The 20,362-nt window shown below is 40.2% G+C and overlaps 1 protein-coding gene across 2 annotated transcripts; it reads right to left on the reverse strand.

Annotated features, from left to right (window-relative positions):
• Positions 1-295: 295 nt before the first annotated feature.
• csrp2 (cysteine and glycine-rich protein 2) lies at positions 296-12,527 on the reverse strand. Of its 2 annotated transcripts, XM_051392359.1 has the most exons (7): positions 12,380-12,503; positions 10,658-10,731; positions 9,597-9,719; positions 6,853-7,021; positions 5,183-5,312; positions 3,485-3,578; positions 296-507 (listed from the first exon to the last, which is right to left on the reverse strand). In XM_051392359.1, exons 3-7 carry the CDS (start codon positions 9,706-9,708, stop codon positions 431-433), a joined length of 582 nt encoding a protein of 193 aa, XP_051248319.1. In that variant the 5' UTR covers positions 9,709-9,719; positions 10,658-10,731; positions 12,380-12,503; the 3' UTR covers positions 296-430. The 2 variants fall into 2 exon arrangements, with proteins under 2 accessions (XP_051248319.1, XP_051248318.1); XM_051392358.1 differs by lacking the exon at positions 10,658-10,731 and having other exon boundaries at positions 12,380-12,527.
• Between the last annotated feature and the right edge of the window lie 7,835 nt (positions 12,528-20,362).

Consider the following 20,362-nt stretch of genomic DNA (forward strand, 5'->3'; position numbering starts at 1 on the left):
CCACAGGAGGTAAATGTTGTAGTTTTTTTTTAGGGCAGCACTCATCCAGGACATGAATTCAAAAGCCATTTCAGCCCTCACTAGTTCTTCCAGCAGCCTAATGAGTCTGTTCTGTCTCCCCTCTCATCTCACCATATGGGATAATAAAATAAAAAAAGATAAAGCACATAATCATTTCCAGTGCCTCTCTGCCCACCTTCAGACATCACTGTAACTCCGCTTCAGATGTAAACATATGGGCATGGTTCAGTTTTAATGGCTTTAATAATAAAATACAGTCAAATGTGAACAAGTGTTTTGGTTTAATGTTTTTATTTGTATCATGAGAACCTATTTCAACATAAAAGCATTTGAGGAAGAAAAGACGAGCTGGTCGATGTTCACGTAGGACAGAGGGGAATGTATCGTGATTGTCGGGGCGATTCAGCCGTCACTGAGCGTGAACCAGAGCGCCGGCTCCTTGGCCGTAACCGAACCCTTTGGGCCCGAAGTTCTTGGCGTAACACGCTGTGGAGGGAACGAGAGCAGAGGAGAAACGTTAACTAGCTGCAGATTTTGTTGTTCCAAAACTGCAGGATGATATCAGCCAAACTGGCTTTATACTGAAAGACAGCGAGGAAGCTTTCACATAGACGGAAGAAACCTCACCAGCGTGTGAATTACGTTGGTTACTTTTTATTTCCATGTCGTGCCAAAGCTGTGGACCATCCCTTATGGGAGTACAAGACACTGCTATATATCCAACATCCAAAATATGATGCTAGCACATAAAACCAAAGGACAAAATACATTATAGGCTTTAAAATAACATATTTATGTGCAAGATGTTAATGCAAATACATGTTACACTGAAAAGGAGAAAGAAAAAGTGAAATCCTGTGAACGTATCGGGCTAAATGAAATCTTTCATATGTGAACAGCCAACATTCCCATCAAAAGAATCTGTTTTTAATCTACTCGAATGTTGTGGGGTTTCCAGTAAACTAATTTTCAATATTGAGGTAAACACATTGAGCAAATCTGTCTTTCTTCTTCCAGACCTCCACACTACGCAGTTTGAACACAGATAAAATACCAGAACCTCAACTGGCTGCTCTCACTTATTCTCAGGTTGCTCAGGTTGAGCTTTCATGGGAATTCATTACATCACAGATCTCACGCTCCAATAAGAGTGATAGAGGTGTAATTTTTCCCACCCTAATAGGTGCAGCAAAGCTAACATGACACACAGACAGACAGACAGACAGACAAACTTTTTATCCTAAATAAAGATCCTTCAGGTCAGCCTGTTTTCTCCCATATCAAGTATCACTGAGCTACATAACTTCCCTTATAGAACCAGATGTTGCTGTAGAGATTTAACTTCATTTTGGTGTTTGGGGCACCATGAACCAATCACTAGTGACTGGCAGTACACTGCGGTGAGCTCCAGCTGCTGTTTGCACATCGTTGAGGTCTAATCTGCTAAAATATAAATGTGTGTGTGCAGTTTCCCAGCTCTAACACTCAGAGCTGTTTATCTCCCATCAGCCTGTGATGTCTAAAATATGCTCTCTGCTCAGGTTGTGGTCAGACACTGAGGCGCAGAATTTCGGACTTTTGTTTTAATTCTCTGCCAACCACTGCTTGTTTCAAACTACACTGTTTGGATAATTGCTTAAACTTTCTTTCTGTGACATCTCAGGTCTGCCGTCCACATCTGTCCTCAGAATGTTCATGATGAGGGAAACAATGTTCCAGCTGTTGCTCAGACAGAGACAGGATGTCTCAAACCCGCTGACTGATCGCAGCAGCAGCAGCAGCAGTGTGGCCTGTTTAGGTTTTAAGCTGAGATGCAACATTCCTCCTCCTCAGTACAAGGTTTCATTGTGACATTCAGCAAACATACATCTGCTCACGTCTGTGTGTCTGTCTGTGTGTGTGTGTGCGTGCGTCCCATCTCATTGAGCTAATGAGGAGAGTGAAATCACCGTGGAGGTCGCACTGCACATGTTCCTGCCCACTACAGTCTGGTGGTCCAGCCAAACCCACACACCAAATACGTGAATTACCAGTGATCTGTGAGCACAGTGAGTGTGAGAGAGTGTACGTGTCCTCCAGGTCTGTTTCTGCTGATACCATCACAGCAGCTGCCAGTGGTGACTTAGCTGCTCTCTGCATAATGCTGTAAAGCTAGATGTAAATCTAGAGGGTAAACTCATTTCAGTGTTTATTTCGCAGTCATTAGATTTGCAGTAGCATGTGTTGCTGTGGCAACAAGATCCCTGGTTTCAAAGGCACGGCTCCGTCCTGGTCTGCTGGGTTGTGTGTTTAGCTGATCAGGTTGAATTGTCACAGTGTGATTACACTGCACTGTTTGTTTCTTTAGTCTGAACCAGTCTGGGAGTGTGGGTGTTACCACTTTCACACTGCCTCAGTGCTCGGTTTGGATTTACTGCTCACAGCAGATTTTATTTGTTTGGCTGTGCACATTATGTCTTAAATGTGTCCCACATCAGATTCCAGAGTGAACAGGTGACGTCCTGAAGCGATCCACATGATGAATGTCAGTCTATAGTGAAGTAAAGGTCATGTGAATTCTGATATGACTGTTCACACTGAGGTCAGGTTGTAAAACATCAGATCTGTATTCGATCTGATCTGGGTCACTTAGGCCTGCGGTCTAAACGCAGCCTAAGATGAAATGGGGTCCCTTCTTTCGACGAAAAATAAAGCCGGGCTTTTAGCTAAACCTCAGCTTGCTAACATGCTGACAATGCTAGGATGCTGATGTTTAGCAGGTATAATGTTTACCATGTTGACCATCTTAGTTTAGCGTGTTAGCGTGCACTGATTAGCACTAAACATAAAGTACAAGAAGCTGATGTGGATGTCATTAGGTCTACTGGTGAAAGCAGCATAAACTAGCAGGAGTCTGTGGAGGAAGATCAGATTTCGGGACACAACCTATCTGTACACTCAACATCAGTGTCGTCACGACAACCCACAAACCCCCCTGAGCTGAGAGTCCGAATTTTTGTAACTGTCTCAACTAGTGAAGGCCAAATAATCAGCTTGGCTAATGTCTTTGCAGAGCCATAAGTTAATCAGGTATTCTGTTTATATATACACCATGTCTTCATGCCAGGATCTTTGTGTTGTAGAACTACAGTTTGGGTGCATTTAGGGCCATCATGTCAGTGATCACACAGTAAACTAAAACATCACTTATTAATGGATGTTTAAGTGTTAACATGTGTTGCTGCTGGATCACTATCCCAATTTCTCATGTCACTATGACAGCGTTGCATTGTGGATTTATTCTCTTCTTTGTTAATGCATGTGTTGGCTAATACAAATATTATTTCACCTCGTGTTATTCCTGGCTCTCTGTGAAATCGTGGTAATGACAGTAATCCATCAGGGGTTAACAGCTGCAACAGGAACGTAATGCTGTGATCAAACACTGCACATATTTAGTTTGATCTCAGACGTTGTGTCTCACCTTTGCAGTAGATTTCTCCGTCTTTCTCAGTCTGAGTGGTCGACTCCAGGCTCTTGCCACATTTTGCACATCGGAAGCAGTTCTTATGCCACGGCTGTGAGGAGAGAGGGAATTTTGATTTCATACCTACATGACCTATGCTAGATCTACCTCAGATTGTCAGCCTTGTAGTGTTAAAACTCTAGCCAGACAAAAAAACTATTTTGCGTTTGCAGGTAATTACAGCTGATAATTACAGATGTTTCTTGAAGCACATGTCATAATTTCCTTCATCTAATCCCATCAAAGCCGCTCAGCTTTCCATCAGCCCGGAGGCATTTCTGAATGTCTTCATTATACTGCAAATGACATGTTATGCTTCAGCCAATGAGTGCAGCCTCCACCCATTAGGAAACACATTAACAGTTCTCCGCCCGATGACATCACCTGCCATAAATCAGCCCACATGTGTGAATCCACATGTGATGGCCGACAGGAAGCGGCCCACTCCCGTTTGCAGAGGAAACAGAATTCCTCCGAACACAAATCTTTGCTCCTATGCGGACAGGTTTTCATGAGAGCGATTGCTCTGAGGCGCCCCGATCTTCTCCCTCGGAACTAAACACCCTCATGACTTCATCTACTGTAAATCTGTGTGTTGACACCAACTGCCAGCCCACACCGGACAGCCTCATGCGATCAGCGCCAGCTGCTCAGAAGCCCCCATCCAGACGTTATGGAGCGGCTTCAACCAGAAAAACAGGATTTGTGTTCTGTCATTAGGAGAGACCACACCAAACCTCCTGCGTGTGGTTCAGCACTGTAAAAACCACGTGCATTCAATCCAGCCACCCCCGTGGTTTGTGATGTAGATTGCGGTCACTGTGGAGTAGAGGTTGGATTTCTATTGGGGCTGCTCATGCTAGGACTGTATATAATTATTGTTCTTTCCTGCAGCTTCACTTCGGTGGAACACATTAGTCATTAGTGTCGACAAGTAACATCAGAACAGAGTTGCAGGAGCACATTCTTTAAGTCTGGGGTACAAGATCCCTTTGCCAGGCCCAGCCTAGTTGGACACTCTCCGTTGATGTTAATGAATCGTCGCCTGAGCCAAGAGTCATCATTTTTGCAACTTGGCTCCGCTAGTGAAGGCCAAATAGTTAACTTGGCTAATATCTTTGCCTAAATTTAAAGGCTGACAGTGTATATTGTATCCAGAGTGTGTTCTTTATTCTGCAAACACAACCTTTGGCTGTACTCTAGATACAGAGACGAACAATGATCCAAAATAGTGTAATGCAGAAATTAATTGGGTTGATTAATTGAATACTGTCAATCATTACAGCCCCTCTGTGGCCCTCTGTCTGTATTTTCTTATGAAACAATCAGAAATCATTTTATTTCTCTGATTCACTGCTTTGTTCTCACTAATGTCGCTCCCTCTTCTTATTGATTCTCTATGTAGCTCGACCAAAGGTGCTCTCTCTCTGGCTCGCTCAAGCCATTGTTGCTAAAAATTCTATACTTTTACTCGTCAGCAGAGCTTTAACTGGTAATGGAATATTCCTTTAGTGTGGTATTGCTACTTTTACTTAAGTAAGCGGTGAATACTTCTTCCAACACTAGTAAATATCATATCTTTAGGTTTTGGATTTGATTTGTGAGACAATATAGAGGCATTGCCTTAGTAGAAGATGCTTTAGATGAAACTCTCACCTTGCCTGCTCCCATGATCTTCTCGGCTGCATAGACAGAGTCTCCACACCGGGCGCATTTCTCTGAGCCGCCGAACTTCTGGGCAAATTTGGATGGGTTTGGGTTGGTGGTCGGCCTGTGAGTCTGTGTCCTGGGGGAAAAAAGCACATGGAGCGCATGAAAAACTGTTGGCAAAAAATATTCACTTGTCATTCAGTAAGTCTAAAATCTCCAAGATCTAGTCATATAAAGGCTGAGGCTGAGCATACATACAGATCATTCTGTACAAAGACTCTTTTCATTGTTGAATATGTGATATTGGTAACACTTCCCCTTTAGGTCACAACCTCCTCTTGTCTTGTGAAAACATTTACTCATTTACCGAGCAGGACCAAAAACGCTGACCTCTGCAGTAATAAATACCTGAGTTATGAATCAGTTAAACATTCATTCTTTACTAATGAATATCTGTTGAGACTTTATAAATGAAAATGCAATATCATTTTTAAAAGACAAGAGGACCAGAAATAAACCTGGCACACCCTCTACTATCCTTTTGTGCGCAGCCAGTGGTGGGAGAGAGAGCAGGGCACCCCGGGGCCCTGGAGCGGTGCTTAACGAAGGGTGACTGCCAGCCCCAGTGGCCCCTGAATGAAGCCCTTTGTGGCAGAGAGGACAGAGAAGAGGGAACGCGGGATCCTTACATAAGAAACTCTTTCATAACAGCCGTCACCTGACGTCTGCTTGCAGGAGTAAACATTCTGGCTAGGCGTGTGTGTGGGGCTGTTTTCCTGTTTGTTTTTGGTATTTCCACATCATGTGTATATACGGATATACATCTGCAGTCCAACACTCTCTTCAGGACTTGGAAGTGGATGTCATTTTGCAGTATAAGTGCCAAGAAAGTAGACCCATCCCATTCCAGGCAATGGATTAGATGATGTATGAAAGTCTTAGATCATTATTCTGAATTTCAGACTTTGACTTTTCTCTTCTTGGATTCACACTGTCCACCAAAACCAGCTGGGAACTGCTGCAGCTAAGCTGGACTTGATAAAGAGGTCAACTGACTCCTGTTCATGCTGTTCTCTGGTTATTGCTTCACTAGTGGAGGGCAAAAAAATAGAATTCTATGTGAAGTATCTTTGGGTAGCATGAGTGCATGCTGTTTGGAGACAATAGCACTATCAGAGTCAGCAGCCACAACTTATAAACATCTTTACACATCAGTGCGCCACTGAACTCGCTGACCTCGTCGACTTTACTGCAGCCACTTGTGCAATTAAGTGGGCTGAACGATCTCTTATTCAGGCATTTCAACATGTCATTTGTGTTGTATTAAATCAATAAAAATGTAAAGTAATTTTGTTGTTTACTGGCAGATCTGCAGGGCTTTTACTGTAAAACTGCATCTAAATATGTTGTTGTTTTTTATCATGCCATCAGATAGAAACATTGCAGAGCTGCCTGGAATGCTATTTAAAACATGTGACTTGTGAAAAACAGCATCCTTTACATAGCTAGATAGCTTTAGATAACTTTGGTTCATCAAAATCATCATCTTGATCACGATTATCTTAACAAATAGTCACAGTGACTCTAACCTGTGCATCTCAGTACTGCATACAATCATCTTGCAGCCTTGATATGCATTATGTAACATTCAGCGCTCACGCAGCAGCCCGGCTTACTCTTCGTGTTTGATTCCCAGCCGCTCTCCTCGGTCCATGTTGAGCGTCCCCGCCCCCTGACCGTAGCCGTAGCCTTTGGGGCCGTACTTCTTCCCGTAGCAGGACTTGCAGTAGATCTCCTGGTCGTGAATAGCCAGTGTGGTGCTGTCTAAGCCCTTCCTGCAGACCACTGAGGACACACAGAGAGAAGGAGTTACATAATGGTGTTACTGTGAACCTAACAAAGAAATACAGTATCAGTGTCGGTTAAAATGGAAGGGCTGAGAGACGCTGAAGTGTCAATATGGGAGTGTGCACAAAAGAGGATTTTAGTTTAAGAATTGATTTTGAAATGTCAGCTGAAGTGTGAGTAATAAATGAAGCTGGAGGGGTCAGTTGAAGTGGAATTACTGACAGAAATTAGCCAAGTGTATAAAAAGATGTGAAAGATGTCAGTTGAAGTGTTGGCTGAACTGAAAGCAGCTGGAGTAAACTGTACGAGCAGTGGAAGTTGTGGGATTTACAAGAGTGGAATATGTTTTTGCTGCAAGTGTTATTACTTAAAGTAGATAAAGTGTTAAATAATAAAAAAAGAAAATGGTGAAACTGAGAGCTGTTCAACTTTAAACTCTTTGACTTACACTTTCAAATGCTTTCATTACATTACACTTACTGACAACTACTACTTTTACCACTTAGCAACTGACACCTGAACTGACACTTCAAACCCTGACAAATCTTCACCTTTGATCAAAAAAACTCCTTCAACTCTTCAAAGTCCTACAACGCCCAATGTCCCAACTGTTCTCAGTGCTTACACTTCTCATCTTCTTTCAGTTTTTACACCTGAGCTGCTAGTAATTCCTTTCAGGAATTCTCCTTCAACTGAGTTTATTACATTTTAATTCAAACAATGTACAGTATCTGTTGGAGAAATCCATTTTTGGCTGGTTTGTACAAAGTAAAGAAAGCATTGTTTGAAACAAAAGAATTGCAGTGGCTTCAGGGATTGTTCACACGCTGGCCTGCACTGGGTGACCGTCTGATGCTGGTTTGAGATTTCACACAACTGGCTGGAAAAATGTCTCCGCACTCATGTCTCTCTGATCTTGAAGCCAACATTTTCAAAGTAAAGGCTTGATAGAAGATTTCTGCATGTCCAATCAAATGGCTCCAAAATCCTCATATTTCCCTGGCGGTCTTTGTTGCGATTGTTACGGTTTCTAGTATTTCCAGTCCCTCTCCACTATCATTACTTGTCATGCGCTGCCACTGGCAAAGACTATAAGCAAATCAAGAAGATAAAGCCACAGTTATTGTACAAAGCATCGTATGAGGCTGTTTGTAACTGTGTGACACTTCTGTCACTACATAACTGCCTTTCATATGCAGAAATAAAAAGTGGTCAAACTGAGAAACTGGAAGAAAGGCCAAAACAGAGCCAAGGACACCAAGTCCTTGCTCATCATCTCCTCAGTAGGAGTGTGAGACAAAGCTGCCTTTGTATGGAAACCACTGGAAAAAATAAACTCATCTTTTGTGGCTCAGATTGCTTTCCTTCTCATCTAGATAGCAGCTAAATGAAAGCGTTTGTATAATCCTGGTCTCCGTGCGAGGTCTCTGCTGGGACATCTTTGCTGACATTTCAAGGATGGTTCAGGAGCAGGACAGTCCGCCCACCCGTCCAACAAAATGACAATAATGCAGTGTGAACTCGACAACCGATGACCACTCGGAGAAATGTCAGCGCAGGCTCCCTTTGATGAGCCGTGAAGAGGTGAAACCGAGTCCACCGTCTTTCCATCTCTGATCTTTCATGGCTCTCTGCAGCTTGAACCAACTACACAGCAGAAACAGCCACATACTATATTATAAATACAAACAATGTGTGCAGGTTGATGCAATAGCTGCTCTTGGCAGGACTAATGTTAACATAATTGCGTAAGACTTTTGGCAAGGTTACAGATGTTGAAATGTCAGAGCTGACCCTCTCTTCAAAGCAAAAGAACACGTGTCTGTCTAAGTGTTAATGGGAAATCTCTCATGTGTTAACTTTCAGTGACCTTTTTCCACTCAAAAAGCTTACATTATCCTTTTCACAATGTTTCTCACATTCTTTCTCAATGCCTGTCTGCTAGGTTTCACTTTACTTACTTACTTTCTCCGTAGTCAATTAAAATCTACTTATGACAAGAACACAATTTAAAGGGGTACTCCAGTGATTTAGTGTTGAACTTTCATAAAGCCGAGGGCTCAAAGTAGAAAGGTTAAAAAAAAGAATTTTCCAAATTGAAGTAGCACAGGCTGAGATATCCTGACTTCCCTAGCTTGGGAAAAAAGCTCCAAAATCGCAGGATCCTACATTTCCCATAATGCAACTCAAATACCTCTGTAGGACCATCAACCCCTGGTAAATGCCCATGTCCCTCAAACTCCATGCCCCAGTAAAACAGGCTTTGTGTTACAAATGTGTAATCTCTCTACTCACGCTGGGATAGCGTTGTTTTCTCAGATGTTAGGAAGCTGCTGCACAGCTGCACACAGCAGCAGGAGCAGTACTCCCTATGACTGATAAACTGCTCTTCATAATGTATATAAAAAACATAAATTCAGTGGCTGAATGGGGGTGGGAAAGAAGGTAAAATTATGTTGGAAAATGTAACAGTGACATAAAATATATGCAGTTTCTACTCCATGTGCAACAGTGCCATAGTCCTTTAAATGTGATCTCAGTCCAGAAGTGTGGGTGTCACAGCTGTACTTACTGCAGAGAAAGCAGCATTTGTGGAAACTCTTGCCGTCACACTGCACTTCCTCAGCGTGGTAAACTGTCCCACGGCATGCTGCGCACTTGTTGCCTCCTCCCCAGTTTGGCATGGTTTGTGGTTCTGTGAAGAGATGTAGAGACGATAAGAGAGGCTGAAGCATCTGGATTAGGGTTACTTTGTCTGCTCCTCCTCTACTTGCTCTGATGTGTTCTCATCAGAACTTTGGAAAACAAAGGACTTTTTCAGTGCTTACTCCCAAAGGATTGGTGACCATGAAACGGAGCCTGAATGTTTTTCAGCAACACCCTTCTTCATTCATTCACAAGTTTCCACCTGAAGGATTTGTAACTGTAACCACAGCACCTGATTCAGGGTTTCTGCAGGTTTTAACAGGTTAAAAAGACTTTTTATGGCCTTTTTAAAAAATAGTATGAAAGATATGAAGCCACATTGGTATTGGTACCATGTCTGTTTGGTTTGTAGTTGTGACAGCATGATAAATACAAACATTTCCCTAAAACACATTCAGAAGTGAGACACAATAATGCAACTTTATACTGTACAGATAACGTCAACTTCATGAATCCAATCAATTTTTAACAACGGACCTAACCCTAACCAAACACTGGCTCTAGAGAGGGTCATTGGCGTTTTTTCCACATTTCATGCCCCATAGTTTATCCCTTGCACTTGGACATGATGGTGAAGCAGTTTAAGAAATTCAGATGATTGGATTTTAGTTTACTGGGGTATAAATGGTATTGGTATGGTATTTTGATGGAGAGGAGCATGTTCCTCATTCCCATGCCATTTTTTTTCTTGTATTGTCTTTATAATCTTTTTTAATTTGTTAATGTCGATTTTATATTTCTCTGTTTTCCTCTTTACTTATATTTTCCTCGTACCTTGTACCTACTTGGCAATAAGCCAGACTCTAAGTCTGTTTCGGGGTTTTATAGCTTTTTTAATAACCTGAAAGTCAGTGAGTGCTTATACATATTTAAAGCACTAACGTTCTTGATCCATATTGTGATAACCACATCTGCATTTAACCACACCTGTACTGCTGGGTTTCTGCTTGAAATATTGCTGGCTGAATTGAAAACCACCGCTCCAGGCCACAACTGCCTCTCTGAAAGAAACGAAAAAAAAAAAAAACAATGCAAAGGAGCTCGGCCTAAACAACAGGGCACACTAATACCCGGAGGAATGTGTCAGGGCGCCGTGCCTCAGGGCTTTTGTTGTCTGATGGGATGTGGCTGCAGGATACAAACAGCAAACAGTAAAGAAGAAGTGTGAGCATGAAGTAAACACTGTTGTTACCGCACAGAGCCCACACGATGCAGCCACTCACTCCCTCACTCACATGTGCATCTGTCTGTAATTACAGACTCACTCCCCGTTAAAAATGTGTCAAGAGGGCGTCCGTGAGGTTCCATGAGGGACAAATTTAACATTTTAAGACTTTCCTTGTGCTGAACCGCAAAGCAGGCCTGCTGTGATATTCTACTTTGGAGACTAAAATTATAAAGCACCATTATTCCTAATTAATTGAAAAGCAGTAGGAACTATTAATCTTGTCAGTCAGTAAGTCCTCCTCCCAGCCGGATTAGAGACTGTAGAGCAGGCCCGAGCATGAGAGGGGATCAAAAGACCACAAACATTACCCTTAAACTTCCCTCAGGGGTTTGGGTGGGATGAGAAGGTCGGCGTTGAAGCGTACAGGCCAACTAGTCGGCTGATGTGTACTTTGATTGAAATGTCTTTGAGTTGGCCTGTACAGACGACCACAGTCTATTTAAAGTTTCCCAGAGTTCAGTGGGAAGGTGAGGTGAAGGATTCAGGTGTGTTTGATTCATTTGATACTTTTAGACTTGCCCAAGATGAATATGTACTTTAAATCTGACTAATTTCATTCAGTGCTTGTGCTGGGAAAACAATCTGAAACAGCATTGAGATCATCGTTGGACACTATAATGTTCCAACCAAGACTAATGACATTTTATTGTTCCTTTAAGCAAGTGTGATTCACTAAACCTTTTCATTGCGTGAACTCTGGCATGCATTACCGTTATATCAGCTTATATCTGGTTTTTAATTGAATTGATTTCTTTTCCTGGCACTCGTTACATAACTTTTCAGAGGACTTACAGTCAATAGACAGTGTGACCTCTCTGACCCTTCAAACAGTATTGAACCGATAGTGGCAGCTGGACCGAGAGTATCAGCTGAAAGTGGAAACGATTATTTGAAGTTTAATTGTTTCGTCTGACTACATTTCTGGAAAAGAATGGTTCATTTCTGTTGTCCTGTCCGACATTTCAGTGGGTAAAGTGAGTTAGAGGGTATTAGTTCCATTTCGACCTGAACACAACGCAGCGTCAACCTGTTATAACACTGTAGCTGAACATCACTTAATGTAAGCTAGCATGTTTTAGATACTAACGTTATACTTTAGTTCCTTGGTTTGGTTTGTTTTAACTTAAATGAACTAATGAAAAACTGTGAATATTGTCAAAGTGCGAAGTTTAGCAACCTTTTGCTCTTCTTAAATTAATTTCTATCTGCTATAAATTCCAAAAAAGTGACCAAATGATTAACGTTACTCACTTAAAGCAATTAAGAACTGCGACACTAAAGAAATTCACTTGCACAGCCCTAAAGCTAGTTTACATTCAACAGACTGGAGCACAGACACCCACATAATACATTTAACTTATTTAATATTAAAAATCTACAGCAATAGTTTCAACACAGTGTGGTAGAATAAGAAGAGTTACCTTTACGTTAAAGCAGGTAAAGTGAAGACGTGAAAGCGGCTGAGCTCCAGCTGGATGTGTTCAGTGTGTATCCAGACGGCGGTGCAGTGGTCCGGCAGCAGACTTTACTACACTGACTGAGTGATGCCACATACTCGGCATATTTACTGTTTCTGTGGAAGGAGGGGTTTTTCAAAGGGGGCGTGAACACAACACTGCTGCCTTCAGGTGCTGTCAGAAATTATACAGGATGTTGAATGGTGAACAATGAATCATTGAGAGTTTATTTTTATTTTTATTTAGTTTCGTACTGCATACTACTACTAAGATATGGTCTTGTTAAGTTGGCTGACTTGGAATTGGGGAAAAAAAGAAAAATGTTTTTTTCCCTAAAGATCTTTCCACAAAAAAAATAAAAAAATACATTCAAATCCTTAAAAAAGTAATCTACTCCTTCAACCTCATTAAAAATGACAGATTCTATGAATACGGAAATGTAGTTCGAGTTTTCCTTCTGGACATAAGATGTCTCCTACTTCACTGTAAAGCCAATTCTCAGGGGAGGTGCACTGGACCAGGACTGACTTCCAAACTCATTGTGACGTCAAAAATCCCGCTCGTAGGCCACGCCCTTTAAAAATCCGTTTTTCAATGAGCTCAGAGAAACTTTCCAATTTCAGCAGATGAATATAAAAAGATCCTTCTAGAATCAAACTCTGCACATACATCATTCAAACATCACACTGTAGGAACAAGAACAAACTGGGGCTTTAAATAAATGCATAATACATCCATGTTTCCATAGAAACATACTATATGTACAGTGGCAGCCTCAGTTCTATTTGACAGATCCAACCACATTGGATATGATTTTCCCATAAGGATCCATATGTGAAGAAGAGCGTGTGAGGAGAGTGGAATTAGTCACTGTGATAAAGATATGATATTTTACTCCTGTACCAAAAAGGACAAATGGCTCTGCATTATTTTCAATCGGGCCAATGGCTCTGACTTCAAACATAATGACATTTTTTAAAAGGATTGCATTTAGAACACTAGATTAAAGTTTTGGCAGGCCAGACTAACTGCTCCAAACTCAAGGACACTAGAGGACACACTGTCTGATGGCTTCAGTGGTTGTGGTCACTGTCTTATGTATAAAACTCAAAAAGTGTGGACTTCTGCAGGAAAAAGGAACTTGTCCTTCCGTTTAGGATTACAGGAAGTGATGGAGACAGTTTATACGTTGCTTTGTGTATGTGTGTACATATGTGTATAATAATTTATATTAGAAATACTGTAAATGTTTAAAACACCACAGCTGTATCAGTCTGCCTAAATGTGCAGTTATCCTGCCCCCTGCTGGGCAGACAATGTAATAAATGAAGCTTTTTTCATGTTTGCTTTGCAAACAGTGGAAGTATTTGTAGCACAGAGAAAATCTATAAAGAGGGGTTATGTTTGACATTACAGCGGTACTATAACAGACTGTACTGTTGCACTGACACAACTCTCACCAGTGCAGCGCTGTCCAAAGCCACCACAGACCACATCCTGATAATTACAGAGCCATACAATGACGGAGCAAGCATGGATTCAGCACAATTTGACAAGACACACAGCATCACTTAAACTCCTTCTGGTTATGAAAACCTGTGACCTTTAGTTTCATGACCTTTCTCATGGCACCACTACAAGTCTCACCACAGTGAAGCTACGTGGCGGCACTGGGAGCAGACTGGCATGCTTAATTATATTTAATGAAAAGATTAAACCATAAAAGTAACCCCCTTTAAGGAGGGTAGGCTTGAATTATGCCTATAATTAAAGACTTTAATGTAAACAGATAAATGTGGTTTTCAGTTGGACCATCGAGTGTTGATCTGGGTCTCCTACGATCTGCAGTGATTGCAGAGGGAAAACAGACAGCACCCTGCGCCGTCGCCAGCAAACCTCAGCTTCATTATTTTTCAATTTTGCTCTTTATTTTGAAAGGTCCATAACAATAGAGTGCTTGATAGAAGACTATTAAATCAGCCTCATGTTGTATGCAATAATCTCTGACGTAGCTCCTTGGGACAGACGACTGTTAGTTTCAGGATTGTTCTATTCAAAATGGATGATGAGAAGGCCAATTCCTGTGAATATAGATCAGACCATGGTCACAACAGCTGGAAAATATATATGAGATGATGGATTTCTGGCCATAAAATGAAGCCAAGATTTATTTAGTGATGAAATTATTTGCAGATCAATCACATGCTCCAGAGCCATGAAGAAGTCACAGCAGGAAGTTGATAATAGAAGCCAGACATTAACTCCACTGTTGGTTCTTGTTAGCAGTCTGGAGATGTGGTTCACCCCTACATGTAACCCGTTACCAACATAAACACACACATATGCTTTGTGAAGTTTTACATTAGCAAAGCATGAATTTGCTTTGTGAAGTTTTACATTAGCAAAGCATGAATTTGAAAGCTGAATTGTTGACTTCATGTTATTAAATGCATTGTATTTAGAGGCACAGTGGATGGGGTAAATTCCAAGAATGAATCACACCTGGATTAAGGGACAGCAGTGCTTTGGGCTAAATGCTAACATCAGCATGCTAACATTCACATGGTCAGTTTATACTTCATGTGAATATTAACAACCATAATGAAATGTTTGAGGTATAAATAAAAAATCTGCATTTTGTTTGTCAACTGATCAACTGCATGATTTCTTTTCTGCATAAACACTACTCAGTATAAAGGGAGGAAAAACTGTGTTCCCTCTGTGCTATGGTGGTAGTGTAAACCATAGCACAGAACAGTTTTAGAAATAAAAAACTGAAAGTGAAAATTGCTTGCTGCTGTGTTTGCTGTTGTTGTTTGCAAGTTTGCAGCACAGCTTTCTGTTGAGATTAGTACAGTCTCATGACTGTATTTCTAAAGGGAATTTAAGAGAGCAGAATTCCGATGCCAAGTTCTTGTTAACTTTTACAGATTACATCACAAACTGGCATCACAGGATGTGCAAGGATCAGGACAGGAACACTGCAGCAAGTGATTAAAACCGCCCAGGAGATCATGGAGGGCCAGAAAGTTCAGCAGTCCCTGCTATAGATTATACAAGAGCAGTTAAAGCTGCAGTAGGTAACTTTTTGTCATATTTTCTGAAACTTTAACTATATCCTGACACTAGTTCATGAGACGGGTCATCTGTGAGAAATTGAGTCTCCTCTGGCTCCTCCTAGTGCTCCTAATGGCATTTGCAAGAATCCACCGGGCCTGAATGAACACATGAATGTAATGTATAATATAGAAAATAATAGGTTTAGTATAATATATAACAGAATATATCAAAATATAGAGCAGAATGTATGAATCATTCCACCAGAGGGAGAGCAGTGTGAGTGTCATGAGTGTGCCAGACATTGTGGAAAAAGTGTGTGTGTTTGTGACTGGGGGAGGGGGGTGGGGTGTACTGAGTGATGTCAGAGTCCGACTCCTGTTGTACAGTCTGATGGCAGACTGAAGATGCTCCATTTCTTTAACTTTACTTTTTTTTTCAACTGTGTATAATAATACAAGAATAAAATCTGTGTATTGTATATTTGCCACAGTGAATAGTATTGGATATATTGGCAAAATGTATATTAAAAAGTTATCTGAGCCACTTTCTCCATCAGCCAATGCACCTAGTTTGATTGTTAATTATGTTCAGCTGATTGGACACAGCCAGGCTGGAGAACCTTTTCTCCACAGTGACCACAAAGTTCCTACAATCTAATGATGCATCTATCGAAAGAAATGTGGAAGGAATATGTTGTACATCACTCTACAAACGGTTAGAAAGCAATTCCTAAAGCTTGGATACTGCGCACAGTCACAGTGAGAGCTGTTATCTGCAAAAGGAGAAATCTCAGAGCGGCTGTGAATCTGTCCAGGATTCCTCCAAGGGTGCAGCAACAACTCAAGGAAGTCTCAGTAGAGCCCAGGAAAACATTAATGCCTCTCACGCTTCAGCTAAGGTCAGTGTTCACTCCACAATAAGAAACAGACTGTAAAATGGGATTTATGGGAGAACAGGAAGGTGGGACCACTTCTAACCAAATGAACTATACAGACGTGATTATATATTTTAAAAAAGGACAGAGTGCTCTCTCAGGTATTTGGCATTATCGTAAAAAGCTTTTGTCATTAAGAGGGCCCAGTTATATATTGTAAAGCAAAAGGGACCTGGGCCCGTACAACAGAATCAAAGGAATTCATGAAATTTCATATGACTCAAAGAATACAGAGGTCTCTGCTAGATGGCTGCAGTACAGAAACAGAGGGTTTTCAAGTGTTTGTAGCCTACATGCTATAATCAGTTATGATTAATACATTATTTGAGTTATGGTTTCACTGCATTTGAATTGAACATTTTGGATAGGATGTTTGCATTTCATTTTAGCCAATTCCCAATTATTTATCCCTACTTATACATTACAAATGGATATATATCGTTGTCCATGTTACATGTAAATTTACTGCACTATATATATTAAGGAATTCACACAAATAAAATTAACTTTTTTTAACTTGTCCATGTATTCTTCTCCATAATATTACATTCTTAAAGACAATATTCAGTCACCTGTCTGTGAGCGGAAGCTTAATGCAACAAGACATCCAAACATAAATGGGTGAAGCAGAAGCGTGATGATGATGCACTGATATCAAACGATAGGAAGTGTTAGTATTCACGAGCATTAGTAATATTCACTTCAATCAGTGCCTGAATTGGACCAAAAATAGTGCCAGTACCCTAATTCAGCAGAAACCATAACCACAACAGCACCACAACCCCTTTTGGCTTGTTTAAGAAGACACATGAAGTCCCGCTCTACACTGCCCCTGATTGGCTCTGACCCTGACTTTTTTTTTTCTAACCCTAACCCTCTCACTCCTCACTCCTCATTCCTTAACCTAACCAACAAAGACAACAAACACTAGCCAATCAGAGGCAGAGTAGGGTGGGTCTTTGCAGAATGGTAGTGAGAAAATAAAAAAATCAAGTGTTACGAAGGTGTTTAGGAGTGCGTACCTAGACTTACAGGTGGCAGCATGCATTAAGAAGTAAGGGTGCTCATCTGGACAAAAATCTGAAGTGCCCGTACTCAGTGAGTACAGGCCCATTTCAGTAAGAGCTCTTTGTTCAAAGGCAACATTTTACAAACCTGGCAACACACCTGGGTTTAATAGGCCCAACAGTGTAACTCAGAAAGAATTTCTTCTCCCCTTTCCCTTACATGGCCACAAAGTGGGGAGGAAATCCCAAAGCACAGCCACGGCTAAATGAACGGAAATTTTGCACCAAAAATAAAATGTGCAGCATTTAGAGGGAAAACAAAGGTGCTTGCTCTTATAAAATAATAATGGGACAGATTATGGTGCTCTTTAAGGATAGTGGGTACGCAAAATTACATGTTTTTTTGATGCGATCCTCAGTATTTTAGAGACATTCATGTTTATGTTTATGCCCTTTTGTAAAGGAAAGAGAAAGACTTGTTAGTTAGTTTTTAGGAATTGTTATGTTTTAGTTACCTTTTAGAATGAGCTGTTTTTATCTACAAACGCTTTAACAACAAGATTTGTGGGTCAGAGCATCTCTTCAGAACTTCAGTACTTCATTATAAAGCTGTTCTGTCTCTTTTATCTTTATGAATTAAATTGCAGTCTCTGCGTTTTGGGAGGGGAAAAAGCCCCCTGAAAAATAGGTTTAATGAAAGTATTTCTCAAAGTTTCCAACTGTTCCTTTTAATCACTATATTTTAGGACAAGTCTTCCACGTACAGTGCTGCTTAAAAGTATGTGAACCTCCTGAGCATTTTGATGTTTCTTTTGCTTTACCATGATTTATCTATTTAATCAGCACTGGTAATTTTCTAAAATAAAATAACATACTTGTTTATCAAGGCCATACACTTTTTGAGAAAACCAATTGTGTAATGAAAGTTTTTTTGTAAACTTTTGTAGCAACAACCGTGAGCGGCATTGTTCAAAATGAGCAGGTAAATACAATCAGGTGGCATACCAAAGAAATTTCATATCATCATGATTTTCAAATTTCTTCATTGTAAATTAAATCTCAGAACCTCTGAGATTAAATTGTCTCTTGGCTAGGGTTGTAAGAATCAGAATCAGAATCAGAATCAGATTTATTGCCAGGTAGGTTTTTACACATACGAGGAATTTGTCTTGGTGCAATGGTGCTCAAAATATACAAATCACACAAAAATATACAAATCACACAAGTAAAATATAAATAAATAAAGATAAGAAAGATAAGAAAAGATAAGACAAGGTAAAAACATCATATTGCAATTATTTTGACAGATATTGCAATATGATTAGAGTGGGAATGATCATTTATGCCTCTCAATTTTGGCTGAAAAAAAAATCCCCAAACAATTAAAAAGATGATGGTGTGTACCACTGTACCAATCTTAAACCTGGAGAACAAGATTTGTAGACCAGGGCATCTCTCTAGAACTGCAGTACTGCACTAGAACTTTCTTTATTAAATAAAACTGCAGCCTCTGCACTTTGGATATCGCACTTGACCAAGTTGTGATTTTGATAATATTGTGATTGTGCATCCCTACACTTAACATGATTGACCAGTATGGATTCATTATGGTAAGACTAAACTGACCTGGTTTGATCCCTTTCAATCAGTGGTGCCCAGTTTTGTCCCATAACGTGTCTCATTTCATTGATTCATTTGGCCAACAATTGTGTGCCACCTGATTATATTATTGACAATAACAGTAATAGAAACAGTAATCAGGGTGGTAGGAATATGCATTAGTAGTAGTGGCATATATTTGAAAGCTAATTGTTCTGTTTAGCCTCTGGAACAGTGTGTTTTCATTGAAGTGTTTTTTGGCCACAGCAGATACTTGGCTAAACTATCTATATAAAGTTAATTGTCCCATCTGCTGAGGTTTAGTGTCATAAATGCCTCGCAGGGGCCAAACACATCTACTGGCAGCTCCCTCAGCTCCCTTTTAGTGCCGATATAAAAACTTTGATTAGTTGTTGATGTCCTCGGACAGATGGTGTGTGCGTTTTTTAAGTGCGACTCAATCAGCCTGATCTGACCCTGAAATCATGCTCAATAAGTTAAATGTGTTTATCCCCCAATGGAATTTCATTCATTATAATTAAGAATCTAACCTGTTTTCTGATGCGTACACCGCTTCTGTAAATCATTATTTAATGTGGCTGTGGCTTCACCAGATCACTGGCTCCATTTTTTGCTTTTGAGAGTTTAATATATGCAACATTGCAGTTTGCAGGAATTGTTAGATGAAATGTGTCATGTGACCACATTAGCATGGCTTGCTTCCATCTGCTGGGCCGTTCTGAATTGGACTCTGAATTATTGGTGGCATCTGTACATTTGTAAATCAGTAAACTGAAGCCATCTGTAAATCTGTCAACATTTGGATTGCCATCGTAGTGGATTCTTTTTTCCATTGTAGAGCAAAACTTAACACCATAATTAATACTAAACATGTTTTTTAAACATTTCAACTGAAATGAGATTAGTCAAAACAATTGTTGAAATGCATTACATTGAAAATTTTAAGTAACACAAACTCAGTTTTTTAAATTAAAATATTCTTGATTAAGCAGCTTTGACTAGTAATTTTAAGTGACACTGACCTGGCTTTGTAAGTGACAGAAACTTTCCTGATTATATTTTGTTTTCACCATACAAATTAAAATTACAAAGTTAAGAAAATAAAATTAATAAAGCTTCTTGATTAAGAATGTTTTAACTTACAAAACTGAGTTACTTTTACTTAAAATATTTGATGTTATCAGTTCCAGTTTTTAGTTCAATAAACTTATCTGGTTTTGCAGTGAAGGTGGCTTTTCTTATTATATTTGGAAACCTTTGGCAAAAAATATCTGCAGGTACAGTCACATATTCCTTTAAATAAAAGCCCACACACGACAAAGCTGG

The sequence above is a fragment of the Dicentrarchus labrax genome, unplaced genomic scaffold (assembly GCF_905237075.1).
Source record: "Dicentrarchus labrax unplaced genomic scaffold, dlabrax2021, whole genome shotgun sequence".
Lineage (NCBI taxonomy): Eukaryota > Metazoa > Chordata > Actinopteri > Moronidae > Dicentrarchus > Dicentrarchus labrax.

What these genes read in the sequence shown, in the direction of transcription:
- csrp2 (XM_051392358.1), bottom strand. Translation starts at nt 9,708, where the DNA reads ATGCCAAACTGGGGAGGAGGCAACAAGTGCGCAGCATGCCGTGGGACA. An exon ending in AGATCATGGGAGCAGGCAAG is followed by an intron (nt 3,579 to 5,182) that starts GTGAGAGTTTCA and finishes CTCTCCTCACAG; the next exon opens with CCGTGGCATAAGAACTGCTT. An exon ending in CGGAGAAATCTACTGCAAAG is followed by an intron (nt 508 to 3,484) that starts GTGAGACACAAC and finishes TTCCCTCCACAG; the next exon opens with CGTGTTACGCCAAGAACTTC.